Consider the following 24,289-nt stretch of genomic DNA (forward strand, 5'->3'; position numbering starts at 1 on the left):
AAATAAAAGTATTCATTAATGGAATGTATTAGTTGATAGAAAAGTAAGGGGGAATCCCTGAATCTAGAAATGGTTTGAAACCAGGACTCCAGAAGGGTAAACAAGCTCTTACGATGTCATTCAGTCTGCATATGGGACACTATTATGAATGAGGCCTTGAGCTTTAAGCGGGAGTTTGGATTGCAGAAACTGCAGAAACCCAAGCCCACTGAAAGGGAAGAGCCTGAAAAGATGAACAAGAAGCAATCAAACACACAAACAACCCCCTCTCCCAAACAATTCAGAGAAGGAGAAGGTAGATATATTGTCTGCTAAAACTACCTGGACAAAACAGAAAAAAGAATTAAAATCCCCTGTGATTTCCTATACATAAATACACCTTCACAAAGTTTGGGGCAAACCTACATCTGTTGCTCAAAGTGTCTCAAATATGTTTTAAAGTACAGTTGCAACAGAGATTTCAAAAGAGATACTGTGAGAACATTATGTACAACTTGGTGCAAATAAATTTTGAAACGGGCTAAATTGAACACAATCCAGGGAAAAAATTTTACTGAAATTGATCCAAAAATAAATCTCAATGTTTCCAAAATCATGAAAAAAACTAAATCAACAGAAAAATATTAAGACCACGAAGGGGTCGAGATGGCAGAAAAGTAGCAGGCTGAGACTACTTCAGCTAGCAGGAGATCAGCTAGATAGCTTATCTAAAGTTGCAAACACCTACAAATCCATCGGCAGATCGAAGAGAAGAAGAACAGCAATTCTACAAACAGAAAATCAACCACTTTCTGAAAGGTAGGACTGGCGGAGAAGTGAATCCAAAGCGACGGAAGATAGACCCCGGGGGGAGGGGCCAGCTCCCGGCAAGCGGGGGAGCAATGGAGCACAAAATCAGGACTTTTAAAAGTCTGTTCCACTGAGGAACAACGCACCAGAGGCTAAACCGGGGTGAAGCCCACACGGGGTGAGCGTGGCTTCAGGTCCCGCACGGTCACAGAAGGATCGGGAGTGTCTGAGTGTTGCAGAGCTCACAGGTATTAGAACGGGGAAGCCAGCTACAGAGACAGAGCCGACAGTGAGCTCACAGCTAGGGGGTACCCGGAACTGATCACAGGCTCAGTGAGCTCGGGGCGTGGCTGGAGGCCAAGGACACGGGATTTACTGGGCGCTGTTGTCTGAGGGGGCACTGAGTGGGGCCCCGGGCTCTCGGCTCTGCCAGGCCAGAGACCAGGAGGCCGCCATTTGTATTCCCATCATCTGGAACTCTACAGAAAGTGCTCAGGGAACAAAAGCTCCATAAAACAAACCTGAGCGGATTACTCAGCCTGGCCCCTGGTAAGGGCAGTACAATTCCGCCTGGGGCAAAGACACTTGAGAATCACTACAACAGGCCCCTCCCCAAGAATATCAACAAAAAATCCAGCCAAGACCAAGTTCACCTACCAAGGAGTGCAGTTTCAATACCAAGGAGAGCAGCAGAATTCCAGAGGAAGAGAAAGCAAAGCATGGAACTCATGGCTTTCTCCCTATGATTCTTTAGTATATCAGTGAATTTAATTTTTTTTCTTCTTTTACATTTTTTTCTCTTCTTCTGCTAAAATTTTTTTAACTTTTACCCTTTTCTTTTTTAACGTTTTTTAACAATTTTATCTTATATATATATATTTTTTTCTTTTTTATACTTTTCTTTATTGGTTTTCTTTTTTTTAATACTTTTCTTTCTTTCCTTTTTTTTTTTTTTTTTTTCTTTCTTTCTGAACCTCTTTTTATCCTCTTTCTACTATCTCACGATTTGGGATCTCTTCTGATTTGGTTAAAGCATATTATCCTGGGGTTGCTGCCACCCTTTTAGTATTTTACTTGCTCCTTCATATACTCATCTGGACAAAATGACAAGATGGAAAAATTCACCACAAAAAAAAAGAACAAGAGGCAATACCGAAGGCTAGGGACCTAATCAATACAGACATTGGTAATATGTTAGATCTAGAGTTCAGAATGACAATTCTCAAGGTTCTAGCCGGGCTTGAAAAAGGCATGGACGATATTAGAGAAACCCTCTCGGGAGATATAAAAGCCCTTTCTGGAGAAATAAAAGAACTAAAATCTAACCAAGTTGAAATCAAAAAAGCTATTAATGAGGTGTAATCAAAAATGGAAGCTCTCGGGACACCTGGGTGGCTCAGTTGGTTAAGCAGCTGCCTTCGGCTCAGGTCATGATCCCAGCGTCCTGGGATCGAGTCCCACATCGGGCTCCTTGCTCCGCGGGGAGCCTGCTTCTCCCTCTGACTCTGCCTTCCACTCTGTCTGCCTGTGCTCGGTCTCCCTCTGAAAAATAAATAAATAAAATCTTAAAAAAAAAAAAAATGGAAGCTCTCACTGCTAGGATAAATGAGGCAAAAGAAAGAATTAGTGATATAGAAGACCAAAAGACAGAGAAAAAAGAAGCTGAGCAAAAGAGGGACAAACAGCTACTGGACCATGAGGGGAGAATTCGAGAGATAAGTGACACCATAAGATGAAACAGCATTAGAATAATTGGGATTCCAGAAGAAGAAGAAAGAGAGAAGAGAGCAGAAGGTATACTGGAGAGAATTATTGGGGAGAATTTCCCCAATATGGCAAAGGGAACAAGCATCAAAATTCAGGAGGTACAAAGAACAACCCTCAATATCAATAAGAATAGGCCCACACCCCGTCACCTAATAGTAAAATTTACAATTCTTAGTGACAAAGAGAAAATCCTGAAAGCAGCCCGGGACAAGAAGTCTGTAACATACAATGGTAATAATATTAGATTGGCAGCAGACTTATCCACAGAGACCTGGCAGAAAGAGCTGGCATGATATATTCAGAGCACTAAATGAGAAAAACATGCAGCCAAGAATACTATATCCAGCTAGGCTATCATTGAAAATAGAAGGAGATATTAAAAGATTCCAGGACAAACAAAAACTGAAAGAATTTGCAAACACCAAACCAGCTCTACAGGAAATATTGAAAGGGGTCCAATAAGAAAAGAGAGAGCCTACAAGTGGTAGATCAGAAAGGAACAGAGACAATATACAGTAACAGTCACCTTACAGGCAATACCATGGCACTAAATTCATATCTCTCAATAGTTACCCTGAATGTTAATGGACTAAATGCCCCAATCAAAAGACAGAGGGTACCAAAATGGATAAAAAAACAAAACCCATATATACGCTCCCTACAAGAAACTCATTTTAAACCCAAATACACCTCCAGATTTAAAGTGAGGGGGTGGAAAAGAATTTACCATGCTAATGGACATGAGAAGAAAGCAGGAATGGCCATCCTTATATCAGATCAATTAGATTTTAAGCCAAAGACTATAATAAGAGATGAGGAAGGATACTACATCATACTCAAAGGGTCTGTCCAACAAGAAGATCTAACAATTTTAAATGTCTATGCCCCCAACGTGGGAGCAGCCAACTATATAAACCAATTAATAACTAAATCAAAGAAACACATCAACAATAATACAATAATAGTAGGGGACTTTAACACTCCCCTCACTAAAATGGACAGATCATCCAGGCAAAAGATCAACAAGGAAATAAAGGCCTTAAAGGACACACTGGACCAGATGGACATCACAGATATATTCAGAACATTTCATCCCAAAGCAACCGAATACACATTCTTCTCTAGTGCACATGGAACATTCTCCAGAATAGATCACATCCTCGGTCCTCAATCAGGACTCAACTGGTATTAAAAGATTGGGATCATTCCCAGCATATTTTCAGACCACAATGCTCTGAAGCTAGAACTCAACCACAAGAGGAAGTTTGGAAAAGAACCCAAATACATGGAGACTAAACAGCATCATTCTAAAGAATGAATGGGTCAATCAGGAAATTAGAGAAGAATTGAAAAAAATCATGGAAACAAATGATAATGAAAACACAATGGTTCAAAATCTGTGGGACACAACAAAGGCAGCCCTGAGAGAAAAATATATAGCGGTACAAGCCTTTCTCAAGAAACAAGAAAGTTCTCAGGTACACTACCTAACCGTACACGTAAAGGAGCTGGAGAAAGAACAAGAAAGAAACCTTAAACCCAGCAGGAGAAGAGAAATCATAAAGATCAGAGCAGAAATCCATGAAATAGAAACCAAAAAAAACAATAGAACAAATCAACAAAACTAGGAGCTGATTCTTTGAAAGAATTAATAAAATTGATAAACCCCTGGCCAGACTTACCAAAAAGAAAAGAGAAAGGACCCAAATAAATAAAATCATGAATGAAAGAGGAGAGATCACAACTAACACCAAAGAAATTCAAACTATTATAAAAACATACTATGAGCAACTCTACGCCAACAAATTTGACAATCTGGAAGAAATGGATGCATTTCTAGAATCATATAAACTACCACAACTGAAACAGGAAGAAATAGAAAGCCTAAACAGACCCATAACCAGTAGGGAGATTGAAACAGTCATTAAAGATCTCCAAACAAACAAAAGCCCAGGGCCAGATGGCTTCCCGGGGGGATTCTACCAATCATTTAAATAAGAACTAATTCCTATTCTCCTGAAACTGTTGCAAAAAATAAAAATGGAAGAAAAACTTCCAAACTCTTTTTATGAAGCCAGGATCACCTTGATCCCCAAACCAGAGAAGGATGCCATCAAAAAAGAGAGCTACAGACCAATATGGTTGATGAACACAGATGCGAAAATTCTCACCAAAATACTAGCCAATAGGATTCAACAGTACATTAAAAGGATTATTCACCACGACCAAGTGGGATTTATTCCTGGGCTGCAAGTTTGGTTCAACATCCGCAAATCAATCAATGTGATACAACACATCAATAAAAGAAAGAACAAGAACCATATGATACTCTCAATAGATGCTGAAAAAGCATTTGACAAAGTACAGCATCCCTTCCTGATCAAAACTATTCAAAGTGTAGGGATAGAGGGCACATACCTCAATATTCTCAAAGCCATCTATGAAAAAATCATTCTCAATGGAGAAAAACTGAAAGCTTTTCCGCTAAGGTCAGGAACACGGCAGGGATGTCCATTATCACCACTGCTATTCAACATAGTACTAGAAGTCCTAGCCTCAGCAATCAGACAACAAAAGGAAATTAAAGGCATCCAAATTGGCAAAGAAGAAGTCAAACTATCACTCTTCGCAGATGATATGATACTATATGTGCAAAACCCAAAAGACTCCACTCCAAAACTGCTAGAACTTGTACAGGAATTCAATAAAGTGTCAGGATATAAAATCAATTCAGAAATCAGTTGCATTTCTCTACACCAACAACAAGGCAGAAAAAAGAGAAATTAAGGAGTCAATCCCATTTACTATTGCACCCAAAACCATAAGATACCTAGGAATAAACCTAACCAAAGAGGCACAGAATCTATACTCAGAAAACTATAAAGTACTCATGAAAGAAACTAAGGAAGACACAAAGAAATAAAAAAATGTTCCATGCTCCTGGATTGGAAGAATAAATATTGTGAAAATGTCTATGCTACCTAAAGCAATCTACACATTTAATGCAATTCCTATCAAAGTACCATCCATCTTTTTCAAAGAAATGGAACAAATAATCCTAAAATTTATATGGAACCAGAAAAGACCTCGAAAAGACAAAGGAATATTGAGAAAGAAAGCCAAAGTTGGTGGCATCACAATTCTGGACTTCAAGCTCTATTACAAAGCTGTCATCATCAAGACAGCATGGTACTGGCACAAAAACAGACACCTAGATCAATGGAACAGAATAGAAAGCCCAGAAATAGACCCTCAACTCTATGGTCAACTAACCTTTGACAAAGCAGGAAAGAATGTCCAATGGAAAAAAGACAGCCTCTTCAATAAATGGTGCTGGGAAAATTGGACAGCCACATGCAGAAAAATGAAATTGGACCATTTCCTTACACCACACATGAAAATAGACTCAAAATGGATGAAGGACCTCAATGTGAGAAAGGACTCCATCAAAATCCTTGAGGAGAACACAGGCAGCAATCTCTTCAACCTCAACCGCAGCAACATCTTCCTAGGAACATTGCCAAAGGCAAGGGAAGCAAGGGAAAAAATGAACTATTGGGATTTCATCAAGATCAAAAGCTTTTGCACAGCAAAGCAAACAGTTAACAAAATCAAAAGACAACTGACAGAATGGGAGAAGATATTTGCAAATGACACATCAGATAAAGGACTAGTGTCCAAAATCTATAATGAACTTAGCAAACTCAACACTCAAAGAACAAATAATCCAATCAAGAAATGGGCAGAGGACAGGAACAGACATTTCTGCAAAGAAGACATCCAGATGGCCAACAGACACATGAAAAAGTGCTTCACATCACTCAGCATCAGGGAAATACAAATCAAAACCACAATGAGATATCACCTCACACCAGTCAGAATGGCTAAAATTAACAAGTCAGGAAATGACAGATGCTGGCAAGGATGCGGAGAAAGGGGAAACCCCCTACACTGTTGGTGGGAATGCAAGCTGGTGCAACCTCTCTGGAAAACAACATGGAGGTTCCTCAAAATGTTGAAAATAGAACTACCCTATGACCCAGCAATAGCACTACTGGGTATTTACCCTAAAGATACAAACATAGTGATCCAAAGGGGCACGTGCACCTGAATGTTTATAGCAGCAATGTCCACAATAGCCAAACTATGAAAAGAACCTAGATGTCCATCAATAGATGACTGGATAAAAAAGATGTGGTATATATAGACAATGGGATACTATGCAGCCATCAAAAGAAATGAAATCTTGCCATTTGCGACAACATGGATGGAACTAGAGCATATCCTGCTTAGCGAAACAAGTCAAGCGGAGAAAGACAACTATCATATGATCTCCCTGATATGAGGAAGTGGTGATGCAACAGGGGGGCTTAAGGGGGTAGCAGAAGAATAAATGAAATAAGATGGGATTGGGAGGGAGACAAACCATAAGTGACTCAATCTCCCAAAACAAACTGAAGGTTGCTGGGGGAAGGGGGGTTGGGAGAAGGGGGGTGGGGTTATGGACATTGGGGAGGGTATGTGCTATGGTGAGTGCTGTGAAGTATGTAAACCTGGTGATTCACAGACCTGTACCTCTGGGGATAAAAATATGTTATATGTTTATAAAAAATTAAAAATTAAAAAAAATATATAGCAAGGTTTGCAGGTGAATTCTACTAATTATCGAAGAAAAAGGTAACTCTAATTTTATGTAAAATCCTTCAGGAAACACAAAAGAGGTACACTCCCAAACTATGTCTGAAAGGATAATTGATTTTGAAACTAGAATATGATACCACAAAATCAGAACTGCCAATCTCACTCAGAAATGTGGGTGAAGGGGCGCCTGGGTGGCTCAGTGGGTTAAGCCGCTGCCTTCAGCTCAGGTCATGATCTCAGGGTCCTGGGATCGAGTCCCGCATCGGGCTCTCTGCTCAGCAGGGAGCCTGCTTCCCTTCCTCTCTCTCTGCCTGCCTCTCTGCTTACTTGCGATCTCTCTGTGTCAAATGAATAAATAAAATCTTAAAAAAAAAAAAACACTTAAAAAAAAAAAAAGAAATGTGGGTGAAAACAAATTTAGAAATATACAAAAATGATAATACATTATAAGCAATTCCTGGGTTTACTCCAGGAATGCAAAGTAGGTCTATTAAGAAATCTCTTAATATAAACCATCAAATCAACAGATTGAGTGGGGGAAAAATCTGTATCACTATCAATATTAATTCCTGAAAACAAATCTTAAACTAGAATCAAGATGAAAACTCTACAGATACAAGCATCTATGGAAAAACCTGTAAAATGTACATAATTAATGGTGAAATATTAAGAACTTTCTTTTTAAGGCAAGAATGGGTTAAAAAAAATCTGCTGTCCTCACTGCTGTTTTAACACTGTAGCAGAGGTTCTAGAATAAAATAAAACCAAGTATTTATAAGAAACAAAACTGAAATAAGGAGAGGTATCAGGGAAGGTCTTCAAAGATACTGGTATAATTTTTTCCTCAGCTGCAAAATGTCCATTTGTTTCAGTGACATTCTTTAAATGGTAGAAATATGATGTGTATATATACATTTCTCCTGTATACTTTATATATATAATAAAAAAAAGCAAAGAAATGTTAAGCATTTTAAGAATCAAACCCAAAAACTAATATGGAAATCAGAATAATTTAACATCATCCTTGTTTTAATCATACGCAAGTATGAATTTCTTTGAAACAGAACCACTGGTAAATACATTCAATCTAAGACAATGCTAATTTTAGGTTTGAGGGTTTTCAAAATCCCATAAAGATTCTAAAAGTTTTGTTATGGGTAATTGTAAAGACAGGGTAAGCAGTAAGTCACCTGCTTCATGTTGTGGTCCAGTATCTTTTTCCCTAACAACTGTATTTGTACTCATTAGAGCTGGAACAAAAAGGAAAGATTTATATGCCACTCCATTCATAGAGTCAAGGAAACCTGATGCTTTTGAACTTCTGGGAGTATTCCATACCAACTGAAAAGCAACCTTAGTTGATTTCTTTAAACTCAAATGTTTAAAGTGGCCCCTAAATGAACAGTTTAACATACTTATTTTTTTAAATACTTGAGTCTAGTTCAACTAAGGAGACATTTTCATTTTATTCTCATCAGCCTCATTATTTTATATTTTATTTTTCTAATTAGAAGACAAGAGATGATCTGAGATTAAGCAATACAGAATTTCTGTCTACCCCATGGAGGGCTGATTCAACTCTGTAGGATTTTTCTTCCCATCAGCCTCGACTGGTGTCTTTAGCTATCTCACTCCAACCATATCTCTCTGTTTAAAAAAAAAAAAAAAAAAAGTCCGTATTTTACAGCTATTTAACTCAGGCCAGCCAGTCTTAGTAAAATGCTACACTGGCTGCCCTTCCTGACTTTACTGCCAAATTCTATTTTTTTATAAAAATTTGAACCTCTTTTGAAAATTCGTCATCTTACTTTAGAAGCAACACAATGAGTTATCTACGAAATAAAATGAACCGTACTATACAATTTCATTGCTAGCTGCTTAAATGCTAGCAGTTCACCACTGCTGAAGACACTCAACTAGAGGTAAACAAAAACTCAGACCATAAAATCTACAACGAATTAGTCAAGTTTCACATGACTTGAAGGTTTGGATTTCACTTAAATTATGAGTTGTTTCCTACAAAGAATGCTACTCCTTCAACATACTTGTTTCTTGAAATCTGAAACTATGTGAGGTTGAAACACAACTATCAGTTTTACACAAATCCGGGGTGAAAGAAAAATTGCCAAGTCTTGCGTGCCTGCAACAACTACTTTCTCTGTTCTTTGTATCAAAATGGGCCATAATTGTCATTTGCAGAAGGAGGGAATGAACGTAGAATGCTTGGGCAATCCCCTTTAGAGTTTCAAATATGTGCATCATTAAATATACATCTTTTGTATCATATCACATATTTATATTAGAAATAGGCATTAAAATAAACTTTGTTGTTTAATAAGTTTTCCTTAGATTAACCCTGCTTAATTAAACATCACAGTCATATGTTCTTAAAGCAAAATGATATTTAATAAACCAACTACTCTAAAAAATGCTTTGATTTTTAATCTGTAACTGTAAAAATTTTAAATATCTTCCAGCATACCAGATATGCCACCTATAGGCTATCATTCTTTTTCATGTTTATGTGCTCACTGATCTGTTTCTCTATGATCAGTTTGCTAGTCTGTGCTTATGACCTTAATTCATAAGGAAGTTGGCAAGTAGTTGGTTTTAGGGAAGATGGTGATGAGTTTGAGATACTGGCAAATCATCCAGGTGGAGAAGTTCCAATTAGGTATCAGGTCATGGGGGAAAATAACTTAGAAATCCAATGGCATGTTTATTGACACACACCCCCCACACACACTCTATACCAGGAAGTGTTTTAGAATCTTAACAAAAAGGAAAATAAAGGGGCGCCTGGGTAGCTCAGTGGGTTTAAGCCTCTGCCTTCGGCTCAGGTCATGATCCCAGGGTCCTGGGATGGAGCCCCGCATCAGGCTTTCTGCTCGGCGGGGAGTCTGCCTCCCCCTCTCTCTCTCTGCCTGCCTCTCTGCCTACTTGTGATCTCTGTCAAATAAATAAATAAAGTCTTAAAAAAAAAAAAAAAGGAAAGGAAAGGCAATCTTTGAACAGAACCTTGAAGAATGAATCAATTTAGAAAGGAGGCAAACCTATAGAAGAGAGAGCTATGGAAAATGAAAGATAATGAAAATTGTGAGGTGCTTTGAAAGCCAGAATAGCAGAGATCAATGGTACTCAGTTCTACAGGGAGCCAAAGATGTGGGGATTTAGAGAAAGCCAAAGGCCAGAAGGGTGATCATACATTTAACCACTTCTAATGAATTAAAAAATGCTTTTTTTTTTTCAAGCAGATAAAAATCAATATGGTTCACAAAATATGTTGTTTTAAACACACACATACACTTTCAAATATTATGTGGCTTGCTCATTAAAGCAGTCATCAGAGAAAATTTCCTCTTTCCTAAGCACAAAAATGCAGAGAGTCATTGTGAAATCAGCAAACTACAGTAATCAACTATGTCTAGTATTTTCCTGACATTATCAACCACATAATGAGATAGGACTCGTGGTTTACATAGTCCAAATCAGCTATCATTTCTCTACTATCCAGATTTAAACCATAAATTAGCAGCACAGTCACTATGACAGGCTTTACCCATCATCATTTGCATCCAATCAGTTAATGACTGGCAGCTGTCTACAGGACCCATTACTGAAGGCAGCAGCTTTAATGTATAATGCTTCATGAGGCTTAAAATCATATTCCAGTAAAGCACATGGTAGACTGAAGTACTCCAGAATTTGCAGAGGCTTTCAAAGGAGGGGAGGAAAAGAAAAAACAAAAAACAAAAAACTAACTCAATGAAATAACTGTAATCTCAGGCAACCTTACAAAGAACTGGCTTTAAAGGCTTTCTAATCTTTTGCTAGACTCAAATAACATAGCAGACTAAGAAAAATTTACCTTAAGGAAGATTACTACCAGCCTCATAATTGCTAAGAAAGCAACCGTAGCCAGAATTATTATTAACATGTTACCAATAGAAAAAATAAGGAACATAGATGTTAAGAATTGTGCCTCGTATCAGAAGGGAAGCACATGCACAGAAGGCAGCCATGGGATCCCAAACTACCCCCATCTCCAATTCTATCCCTCTTAATATGAAGTATCTCTCAGCTCCTGATATATCAACAGCTTAATATTTTACCCTCTCATCTTCATTGCATATACATCTTATCTCTAAACTGATTACAAGCTCTTTACAAAGACTGTGACTTGGACATTTATTTTTCAATGTATTTATTACTGCATGCCTTCTCTTAACAGGCAAGAAAGAACAGAAGCAGGGAAGCCAACTGAGAGGCTTTTAGGAATAATCGCATAAAAGATGACTGTGCCATGGGTCCTAGTGGTAGCACTAGAGGTGGTAAAGAGTGGTCAAGTTCTGGACCTATTTTTGAAGACTGAGTCAAGGGGCCTTGCTGATGAAATGGATGCCAAGTGTTAAAGAAAAATGGAAGGTTGATGACTCCAAAGTAACGGTCAGAGCTGCTAGGAAAATGGAGTTGCCATCAACTGAGATGGTAAATAGAGGCTGTAAATACAGGAGGGGTGCAGGTGGTGCTGATGGGGTTGAGGGGGCGGGGCAGCATTCAAGAATCTAATTTTTGATGTTTCGGGGACTTAACAGTATTAGTCAGTCATATATTCATTTAACTAATAATACTTGCAGCATCTAAATACTATAGCACTCCTTAAGTATTAGGAAGGAGACATGAAAATATATCGGAAACCAAAGAAATGCTTAGTAATTGTTTTACTGAGTGGAAGGATGAAGAAAGAATCAAGCATCTTAGCTATGTCAGCAAAATAACGGAATCAAAGTCAGAATAATAACTGCCGAAAGTATCATAGCCAAGTATAACTAGAATCGTATCTGGGCAGTATCTAGGAGTTTACAAAATGCTTTCTTATCTCTGTGAGGACAGATTCTGCTACTTATATTCTAGCATCTGAGTATCTGCCCTTATTTTCAAGAGGAATGAAATTTGGCTGAGTACTTGGCTTCTCAGAATTAAGATAAAATTTCCCAGCCTTCTTTGCAGCTAGGTGTGGCCAAGAGTCTGTGAGCAAACATGGTGTGTGCAATTTCTGTGATATGCTCTTAAAGAGAATGGGTACACCCACTATTTGCTCTTTTTCTCTTTTCCTGTGAGCTGAAGTGCTGATGTGATAATAAGCCATCTCAGACCATATGGACAGGGTGACACTACCAAGATGGCAAGAGAACAAAAGAAAAGGAGCCAGATCCTGCAAACCCATGGCGCCATCTTATCAGCTCTGGGCTACACATACTTAGATTGTTACATGAAAGAATAAAGCTTCTATCTTACTTGAGTCACCATTATGGGGGGGAGGGGGTTGTTATAGTAGCTTAACCTGAAACTTCACCAATAAATTAAATAAATGCTCAGAACCACCTTGTGAGGAAATTAACATGCTGGATTTTTTTTTTTCCTTTAAATTCTTTACAATGTCTCTGTTTTAAACAGAGACAAATTTCCTAAATAGTTTATTTAGGAAAATAAACTAGCAACATAGCCTTGCTTTACATACTTTCATCTACCAGTGAAGAAAAACCAGCTGAAAGGCATTCTCTGAGAACTGATTGCAACATTTTTACAGCAAGATTGGGGTTCATGAATTCACTAACCTGTGGATCAGTCACTACCTATAAAAGCCACATGATAAAGATCTTTTCTACAAGAACTGAGGAATTCCTTGCTATGCATTAGCTCAATTTTAATGTTTCTACTCCCATTAAAATCCCTGAAATCTATTCAGTGTTACAAGTACCAATGATCAGTTCCTTAGCTTGAAGAAATAAGTAGCTGCTCGCTGAAGTCTTAATTGGTAACTGGAGAAAGATATCAGAGTTGCTTTTAGGGTATCTAGATCTTCATGCATATACCCCAATATCCATCAGTAGGTCACTCCATTCATTTGGAACAGTTTTACACTTCCCATATCTGGATACCCAGCGCACAGTTGTGTTGGAAAAAGCAGAAGCAGCCCAGTTCAAATGCTGTGCGAGCAACCACAATGTAAAAAATAATTTAAAAAAGAAAAAGGAAAGCCTTATGAAGAACAGGACTAGCTGGCACTATTTACTATGATATATTTCTGCACTTAAAAGGTGCACTTGCTTTCACTTAATTGCTCCCTGGCTTCTATCATCATTTTACTGTCTAAACCAGAGAAATCACCTTAACAGCTTCTGCCTGTTCATTTAAGCTTTAAGGGAGACTTTCAGTTCTGACTATAGATTCTGTGATTTGCTAAAGTAGTTTTCTAAATCAAAACCAGTAATGAAATACATGATCAATCTCACTGTACAGTGAAGTGCATTTCCCTATGTGACTTAAGAACTCTTACATATGAAGTGCTAACGGCTGGGTAAAATCCAGCTTACCGGGGCTCTGCAAAGCCGAGGGTGACTCACATTTGTATGCGCGCACACTGACACCTAGAGACACGATTCCAAGATTCAGAGGTAGCGTCACCTCCAAATCTTTTTAAAGATGTCAGTGTAAGTCTCACGGTATTTCCTCAGGCGATGCTTGGAAAACAGCAAAGCTAAAATATCAAGTGGGATACCTGACTTCTATTACATGATGAAAGAGATGACGTGTGTCCATTCTTAAAAGACAGAAACCAAGCATTTTTCTAAATTCTTAGGACAGTCAATGCTTTTGCACAACTGTCTAAATTCCTCTGGACAAATGTAGTCTGGAACATCAGAATATACGTTCCAAAAATGGAATTCTGGGCACATCTCTAAATTGGTTGTACCGCTCAGCTCTTAAAACATGAAATGAAAAAAAGATATGAGGAGTACAGAAAAAGACGTCTTCCTCCTTGAATACTTAGTTTTAAGGCAAGAAGCAAGGATATAAAATGGCACAATGAGTAAACTGTCCAGGCAAAAGTATAAAATAAAATATTACCTTTAGCTGGGTTAACTTTTATCCCTGACCTATACAGCATTTCCTCATTCTGCCAGTCTCCATTCCTGATCGCAGTCTTGAGTCCATAGAAAACAATTAACGTAGCTGTGGCATAAAAAATCAAGCTCTTGAGAAATCGCTTTTGGACCTTGACATAAAGGGCTCTGGCACCCACTGTAATGAGGAGGCAGAAGCCCATACTAGGAATATACAATACTCGCTCTGCAATTACAAAGCCGACATAGAAAAACAGGTTCGTGGCAGGAACAAAGGGTATTATTAGCAAAGATAAAGAAAGAACAACAATGTTCTCCGTAGAAGGAAGTTGTGTTCTCTGTGATGCATGATTTTTAATGCCATTTTCTACTTTGGATGCAAAGCTGGGCTTAATCTCTGAGTTCCGGTACTCCACATCTGAATGGCAGCTATGTCCATTTGCATTCTGCTTGCCATTTGTTACAAATTTCCCATTGCATTCTCTTTCCACGCTTGGGCTCTTCAAGCCATAGTAGGCAAGGAGGAGGAGTCCAATATAGAAGGCCACAGTGTGTAGGTTTCTCCAATCAAAAACCGTTTTGAGCAGAGGCACAGCATCCATTGACCAATCAAAACTGAGGGTGTCTGGGCATAGCAACAGCCAGAGGTTCTTGGTTGGCAAGTAGAAGAAAGTGAGCGTTCGAGCCAACAGGCTATCCGAATCTGCAGCTGGGTTGTCAGAGTTGGAAAAGCTTGGTGGTTTGTTTCCCATCCAGTACAAACGGGCACCCAAAAGGGAAGTCCCCCAGAAAGTTAACAAACTAATGCTGAGGAAAAGAGACAAGTTCTTCCTCTGAAACCAAAAGAGAAGGGAAAAAATTAAGATCATCATCAATACAGCCTGGGAACACTTCACTTAACATTTAGAGATAAAAGATACTTTTTGAAGGGAACAGTTAAAACCACAAAGGTCTTAAATACATGGCTTTATTTCTATCTCCTTTTAAACATGCTTAGGGAAAACTTAACCTAAAAACAAAAACAAAAACCATTGACTCTGGAAGCCTACTTTGTATATAACTTTTTTTTTTTTGTATATAACTTTTGATGAGCATTTTTTTCTTCTTGTTCTAAAAGAGCAAGGAAAAACAGCTTCAATATCTTGACCTCTGTAAAATGGGCTGAATGTATTTCCCCCTCAGAACTGATGTCAAGTTAAACTGAGACCACAGTATAAAAGTACTTAGCACTCTGTACAAGATAGAAAAGACATCAAATAACTATCTTCTTTCACTTCATGGTTTAGATTCTAGGGAAAATAAAATCAGGCATGCCCCAAAATATGGAGTATGACAGGATTCTGCTTGGCTCAAAGTAACAGCATTTAGCTATGTCTACGCCAGTCCACATTTCATTGTCTCAAATACTCTTGCAGAATTTATCAACCAGGCTTTCATCTGCTACCCCATGCTGTCAGTGACATCAGTGACATCGAACATTTAATAACACTCCTCGTGAATCCCAAATTTTCCACGCTGATGATGACTTTTTAAAAATAAAATGACTTTGATAATGTGCTTACTTATTTTAAGAGAGAGACAAAAAATTATGAGAGGAAGGCCAAAAGGGCATTCCTGTTAATGAGAATTTTCTGGCAAACTCTTTCAACCTGAGTGACCTCAAACAATCTAAGTCCTGAAGAGGCAAGTGGAAGGGGGAGAGATGGATTCTATATCCTAACTTTAATGCTTCCTTGGTAATGTGATCTCTGACTGTACATATTGACATTGTATAGAATTATACATTAGTAACACTCAAAGTGGTGCTTGGAACCTCAACGGTATACCAAACACTTAGTTTAAAACAAACAAAAAGAAAACACAGACTGCAACAAAAGCACAAATACATAAATGGAACTCTTATCAAACTAATAAAAAAGTTCCATACAGCAAAGGAAATTATCAACACAATGAAAAGGCAATCTGCTGAACGAGATTTGCAAATTAAATGTTTGATAAGGGATTAATACCCAAAATACAATTTTAAAAAACTCATACAACTCAAAATAAAAAAATAATAATTTGATTACAAGTGGACATAGAATCTGAAGAGCCATTTTTCCAGGGAAGACATAAAAACAGGTACATGAAAAGGTGCTTAACATCACTGATCATCAGGGAAAGGCAAACCCAAACCACACTGAGGTATCCGCTCACACTTATTAGTATACCTAGAATCAAAAAAGATAAGAAATAACAAGTGCTGGCAGGGATGTGGAGAAAAGGGAAACCTCGTGCACTGTTGGTGGGAAGGTAAATTGGTACAGCTACTATGGAAAACAGTGTGGAGTTGCCTCAAAAACAGAACGACCCTGTGATCCAGCAATTCCACTTCTGGTATTTATCTGAAAATAAACAAAGTCACTTTCTCAAAAAAATACCTGTACCCCTACATTTATTGCAGCATTTCTTATTTATAATAGCAAAGACATAGTGACAACCTAGGAGTCCACAATGGATGAAGGGTAAAGAATATATGCTATACATTTTACATTTTTGATAGAATTTTATTTGTCTACACCAAAAAAAGAAAGAAATCTTGCCATTTACAACAATGTGGATGAACCTTGAGGACATGACATTAAGTGAAATAAGCCAACTGAAGAAAGACAAACACTGTATGATCTCACTTGTAGGTGGGATCTTAAAAAACATAAAGCCTGAACTCCTAAATAAAGAAAACAGATGGGTAGTTGCCAGAGACAGGGATGGGAGAGTTGTCAAAATAGGTGAAGAAGTGAAGATCTTCAAGGTACTGTCACGGCCGGCGCAACAAATTGACCAGGAATGTGAAGGTAAGAGGATGAAGAAAAGAACTCGAGAAGCAGAGAGATGGGGGCAGGAGGAGCACTGAGGAGGATGTCCAACAGTGCTAAGTTTATTCAAAGCATTAAGGCCATATATATAGTGATATTACCATAGGAGAAGCAATACACCTGTGTCTAGTTAAACAACCACGAGTTCCCATAATAAATTTCACCATTGACTATAAGCAGACCTCGTGACGCCAATGGCTGATGCCAGTACAATTGTTCTGTATTGATGCAGCAAACCTGAAAGTAATTCATGGGCTGTACTAGAGCAGCAAGGACCAGCCACGAACTTATGACCCCAACCCAATTGTTCTTATTTGTTTAGCAAGTATGTGGGAAGTCACGTAGGCAAGCACACAACATACAGCACAGACCCTTTCTCAGTGCTACTCAACTTTTCCCATTCTAAATCTTTTGTTAGGTTATTTGGACTTTAAAGGAGGCACAAGTCAGGGCCTGGTTTGGTCCTCATCTCAAGCCTTACCGTGGCCTCCCACAAGGTATAAACTTCTAGTTATACGTTCTGTGAATGTCATATACATCATACCGACTGTAGTTAACAATACTCTATTACATATTTGAAAGTTGCTAAGAGATTATATCTTAAAAGTTGTTATCACAAGAAAAAAGAAAATTTATTTGTGTGTTCATGGATGTCAACTACACTTACTATGATGATCATCTCACATATCTACATACACCAAATCATCATGTTGCATCTGAAAGTAATAAAGGCTAAATGTCAATTAGTTCTCCATTTTAAAAAGTCCAAAGAGCAATATTATCTCGAGCATGTACAATTTCTATGAAAATAGTCTCTATGTATTGTATATAATTGCCACTGGATGCTCTCTGACTCCCCATTCCCCGCACCTTTCATTGATGGAAGCCATAGAACAGGCCATGGACCATCTACTCCATCTCTACTGTTAATCTAATGATCTTAGCAAGGTCTGTGATTTTAAAAAATATTAATATATGCTAATGATTCCACCTTAACCTTCCTTTATCTCCACAGCCATTTATTCAATTGCCTATTGGACATATTTGCTTAGGTATCTCAAATTCAAAATGCCCAACACAAAGCTTGATTTCATACCCCCAACACTAAACACGTCCTCCTTTAGTCATCTTTACCAAAGACGGTAAAACTATGTAACCGGTTTCTTCTTCCCAGCCCCCCTCCCTCCCTCCCCATTTTATCTATTAGAAACTCCTCTCACTTCCTCTTCAAAATATATGCCAAATTTGTCCATTTCTCGCCATCTCTTCTGTCACCACTTGAATCCAAAATACCCACACTTGGAATATCACAATAGTCTCCTCCTAACTGGTGACCCAGCCCTTTTAAACACAAATCACATCATTCCCAATTTTCAAAATCATTAATGGGATCTTACTTTAAGACCTTGGAAGTTATCACTTCTATAGAGAAGATTCTAATTCATAAGGGGTGTGTGTGTGTGTGTGTGTGTGTGCGCGTGTGCACACACATGTGCAATGTGTGATATGTCTTTTATATTCATTATATTCAAATATATGTGATATGTCTTAAATTTCAAAATTATTTTGAAAAATATTTTAAGTATTTAAAGATGGGATACGTCTGGATATAAAAGAAATGAAGCAAAAAAGAGGAGGTTAGGAATTTAAAATTCAAAATAAGTAAATTGAGAAACAGCAAACAGATGGAGATTATGACAATTTTAAGTGGTAGGATTGTTAATATCAGATCACAGTAATGCTAAATTCACAGAATTAACTGCCTGAGTGTTTTAAAACATCTGTGGCTGGCTTTTACTCAAAGTATTTCACATAATGCTGCATGGGATTTTTAGTGGGAGGGGAGTAATATGTTCAGTCATCACTAATTTCTCACTTTCAGGTCTTCTCTGGAAGAATAAAACGGTTCAGAATCCATATTATCTAAAAATACCTTTTGCATGCCATTCTTTTGTTCTTCTGAAATTCTACCCATTAAAAATCCTAAAATTTATTGATTTTAAGAAAAAAAAACACAAAACACAAAACTGCACATTAGGAGTTGTAATAACTGGACGGACCAATCACATAACTGAGTATGCTTTGATTACATTAGAGAGAAACATGTCATTTGGCAAAGATAAATGAAATGGATGACAAAGACTGATCTTGAAAAAACAGCTCAACGTTAAGATGTGTACCAAAAGTCCACTTTGCCACTAAGTGTAACTAAGTATACAAAGTATACCTGAGACCATTCTATTCCCATGTCTTCCGGTGCGAGTGAGGAGAGACAAGGGACAGGCAATACAGAAAACTCTCATCAGTCAAGAAGAAAAAGCAAAGGAGTAAGAGAACGACATGGGACAGGAACTATAATCAGTACTCTTTGCTAGTCATGAAATTCTGGAAGAAGTTAGCCTTCATCATTGTATAACTCTACTTTATTCTATTTTTTTTAATAATTTTTTAAAAGATTTTATTTATTTATTTGACAGATAGAGATCACAAGTAGACAGAGAGGCAGGCAGAGAGAGGAGGAAGCAGGCTCCCCGCTGAGCAGAGAGCCCAATGTGGGGCTCGATCCCAGAACCCTGAGATCATGACCTGAGCCAAAGGCAGAGGCCTAACCCACTGAGCCACCCAGGTGCCCCATAACTCTACTTTATTCTTAAACTTAAACTTTATTCTTAAAATAGAAATATCGTAAGGCAAAACTACCTCATTAATTTTTAATAAAGGCATCTTTAGCAATGTATTAAATTTTAATAAATTATCAAAATGAAGCATTAAGAGTGAAGATGTGATCAAAATGATTTTCATTTTTATCATACTCTAAGAATATTTAAATATCCTGGAGTATACTGAATATTTAAATTTAGTAAACTACAAAATAAAGATTAATGAAAACTATTCAGTGATAAAATAAAAGTCGTCTAAAGGCTGAGCAAATAATAAAAATGAAAAAGAATAATCAAATGCTGACATTAATTTACAAACATTTTATATTTTAAAATATTTCCACATACAGCTCCCATTTAAACAACTGGTAGAACAACTAAGATCAAGAGACACTGAGGTTCTGAACTGAGATGCTCTTATACACTCATTCTAACTTAACGGGAAGGTCTATACAGGCTAAATAAATGACACCGTTAAAGGAAAATTGAATGAACAGGTAAAAGAAAATTGATGCTAAAATGTTTAAAGTGGAAGAGCTTCTAAGCCCTCCTGATTGGCTACCACTTTTTATGTATTTTACGATTTCTTTGAAATCACAACTTTCAATCTCTTTAATGCCTTCTCATAGAATTTTGTTAAAAATGGTCACCTATAAAGTGGGATTCTGATAAAACCAAAACTCTCTTCTAACCTCATGCATTTTTTCTGTGGTAACAGCCTTAAAAATAAGGTGAAAGGAAAGAAAGCATGGAAAGGCTTTTTTATTAATCATAGTCCCTAGGGGTTCCTGGGTGGCTCTGTCCATTAAATGTCTGCCTTCAGCTCAGGTCATGATCCCAAGGTCCTGGGATCCAGTCCCTTACCGGGTTCCCTGCTCAGCAGGGGTGGGGGTTGCTTCTTCTGCGCCTCCTCCCACTCACTCTCTCAATCTCTCTCTCACTCTCAAATAAATAAATGAAATATTTAAAAAAAATTTTTTTTAAAATAGTATGCTTTGACTCGTGGATTAAATCAGATGAACAAATTTTTACTGAGTTAATAGCTAGGAGTCAAGTTACATAATTTGCCTCAGCGTTTTGTTGTTGTTGCTGTTCTTGGCTTAGTGTTTCAAATTGATTCAGCACAGGTATTTGTTGAGATGAGGCATGAGAGTTCTGAAGAATTACCACTAGACTTGAAGGTTAAAACTAGTAAAAATCCACACATAGAAAATGAGAAGTCTAAGGTCTGGGAAGCTTAACCTGATGGAAGGATAAACTCTGATGGGTAGCATTAGAAAATGACTGCAATTTAATAGAGAAAACATAATGAATCCATTGAGCATATCATTAAGACAGCTGGATGCAGCAGGCACTCTCCTACTAGTCACCGGATGTATACATGTAAGCAGAGAGACGACAGACTCTGCTTGTGGAGTTTGCATGTTCTAGTCTGTCTTGAAAAACACTTTGGGAGGCAAAGAATCATAGTGCCTTAAAAGATAGCTTTCAAACCTCAAGGACCATCAATATGAATTGTGAGCTTCTAAAAATACCAATGCCCTGGTCTGACTAATATCTCCATAGGAGATTCTAATGCAGCCAAAGCTGAAATTATCCCATATTTGTACAAGACTAATTCTTAACAGTGACACTGAAAATACTCTGGGACTCTGGCTTTCATTTCACAAAGTTTTAAGGCATATTTTCCTCATTCTAAATGAATAAATCATAATGAAACATAAATAATGCTTTCTCTGAGGCTCGGGGACAAATTGACTTCTTAGGATAATAAATGAGTGTCATGAGGTCAGGCTACAAAGGAATTGAGATCTCTGTAATAAGTATAATTCAGAGTCGAAATATTCAAGTCTTGTTGCAATATACAGAAAACAAAGGATTTTTTCCAAGGGGGGAAAAAAAACAACAGTCTCTTAAACGTGAATCACAGAAGACAAATAATCTAACAGAAAAGATTTAAAAATATAGATCGGAAATTCAGAGAAAAAGACAATAATAAACAATTATAATTCATTTGTTAATAAAAATGTAAATGAACAGAGTTCAAATGAATCTAAGTGAAAAAAAACGAAAACTAGGGGGAAAAAGAATTGGCTATAAAAGTCACTAAAATTGTGTTGTAACAAGAACTATCATGTACTAAGAAAATATAAATTAAACTGTTTGGTGAGAAATTTGGAAGTACTTCGGAAAATTAATAATTTGTTTCATCTATTATTTGGTTATCTGGAATTAGTGACTCTGACAAAACCTCTTAGATCTAAATATGATTTTTAATGTAGCATTGTTTATAAGAAAAAAAATACATCATTAAAAATTTCACTAAAGCAATAGGAAAATAAATCATGGCATACCTGTATGTTCTGAATCTATAAGGCAAGTAACAAGAATGACCCACCAATATAAACTACATATGTAGTATATGGAGAGCTACATATATTTACATATGTAGGCATACATATATACTAACATGAAAAATACTATATAGAAATTAATGCAAATGAATCAAATCATTAGACATTAACATGACACATAAAAACCCAGGTTGCAAAATATGCATATTATAAAATCATACACGCCATTCAGGAAAAAAATTCCATATATTTTTTATAACTATATACATATGTTTGTAAAATTGTTCCCTCCTACCCCACCCCAAGTCTAGAAACAATTACACCAAATATCAGATGATGTGAAATTGCTAGAGCAGGGCATGGAAGGAAGCTGGATGGATAGAGATAAAGAGATAAAGATGATGAGGAAAGAGATAAAGATAGAGATGAAGAGATAAAGATGGCTTCATATTTATGAGTGGTTGCCATTTATTCACAGTCCCAAAATATGTATCCAAAAAAACCAAAAAATGTCTTGACAATCTTTTCTGTCTAAACTTACATTTCTCAGGTGGAAATAATTATTTTGCAACAAATATATATACAAATAATGGTAACAAATCCAATTCTGGTTATAGACCCATAAGCATCCATTAGTTTATATACTTTTCCATATTTAGTATTCATTATAGCTATTATTTTATACTTAAGTTTTTTCAATATTAAAAAATAATTTTCCATGTCCCAACTCAATCTATTTAAAATTATTTTATAATCCTTGCCTTAATTTTGCTAGAAGATCTCTTAAATACACAAGAAAACTAGATAAAAACACAATGCACCCCAGTTGGGATACAAAATTGTGATAATATTACCCCAAAATGCTCTTTTAAAACTAGGATATAACAAATGGCACATCTTTGAATTCTCAGAGATTACTACAAAGCCTAACATTCCTAGGCATTTGAAAATGATTCTTAAGGGATGCCTGGGTGGCTCAGTTGGTTAAGCGGCTGCCCTCAGCTCTGGTCATGATCCCAGCGTCCTGGGATGGAGTCCCACATCGGGCTCCTTGCTCAGCAGGGAGCCTGCTTCTTCTTCTGCCTCTGCCTGCCATTCTGTCTGCCTGTGCTCGCTCTCCCTCCCTCTCTCTCTCTGACAGATAAATAAAATCTTAAAAAAAAAAGAAAAGAAAATGATTCTTAAACTCTGACCCTCAAACCAAAAGTCAATTTTTTTTAACCTATCATTATCTTGCCCATTTTTTTTAAGATTTATTTACTTGTTTGAGAGAGTGGGAATACACATGCATGAACAGGAGGGGGGCAAAGGGTAGGGTGAGGGTGGGGAGAAAGAATTTCCAGCGGATTCACTGCTGAGCAGGGAGCCCAAGGCAGGAGCTCAATCTCAGGACCCCCAGATCATGACCTAAGCTGAAATCAAGAGTTGGGCACTTAACAGACTGAGACATCCAGGTGCCCCCCACACATTTTTAAATCCTATTATGGTAAATCCTCACTCCCAATCCTCCACACAAAGGATCAAATGAAGTAATACTGCACAACACCAAGGCCAGCTTGACTGTCATCATATACAGAAACTTGTCCTTATCACCTTTATGTAACACCATTTTCTGCCTAACTCCATACCTCTCCATGAAAAGTACACATGAAGGCAGTAACATGGTCTGGAGGAACATATTCCTGACTACAACTTCATTCCAAAAGTAGAATTAAAAATGGGGAAATGACTGCATCTCTAAGAATTCTTATCCGGTACATTTCATGTCAATTACTAAATAGAAAGGGTTCCTTTATGTTTTAAATCACTGTAAAATCATATAAATCAGCTTTATGAAAGTCTAATTTTTCTAAAAGTTCAAATGTGCTCTTCATATTTTTAAAAAGTTCTTCTTTAACATTAAAAGGGAAACTAGCTTTCCATGTCACTGAATATACATATATACACATATTCCTAACTACAAAATTTTAGAGGGATTTTTCTGGAACTGTCAGATACAGAAATCATAGAATAAAAATCAACTAGAAATATCAAGTTCATGATTGGCAATTTCATCTCGAGTCTTTGGACCCACGAACAGAATAAAAGAACATAGCTATAATGAGCAAATTTACCATATGAAAATGGTAAATGAAATTTACCATAAAACATCAAAATCTTTTCCACACATCACCTGAAATATGAAGGCAAATCTGATGAGAAGAACTGTCATATTAACTAGCAGTGATGACTTTATAGAAGCCTTGCAGTGCATTATTCTCTTCTATGAGAATCTTTGCCTAAAGAAATAGCACAAGTAAAGAGCAAAAATCAAC

General features: G+C 37.2%; 1 protein-coding gene across 2 annotated transcripts in view; it reads right to left on the minus strand.

Annotated features, from left to right (window-relative positions):
- TMTC2 (transmembrane O-mannosyltransferase targeting cadherins 2) overlaps nt 1-24,289 on the minus strand; it is a 437,070-nt gene that overhangs the window by 219,570 nt on the left and 193,211 nt on the right. For both annotated transcript variants that reach the window (XM_082742213.1, XM_082742214.1), the window contains one exon: nt 14,110-14,938. In XM_082742213.1, the coding sequence (XP_082598339.1) occupies nt 14,110-14,938 (829 nt within the window). The remainder of the gene's footprint in view (nt 1-14,109; nt 14,939-24,289) is intronic.

The sequence above is a fragment of the Mustela nivalis genome, assembly GCF_964662115.1.
Source record: "Mustela nivalis genome assembly, chromosome: 7".
Lineage (NCBI taxonomy): Eukaryota > Metazoa > Chordata > Mammalia > Carnivora > Mustelidae > Mustela > Mustela nivalis.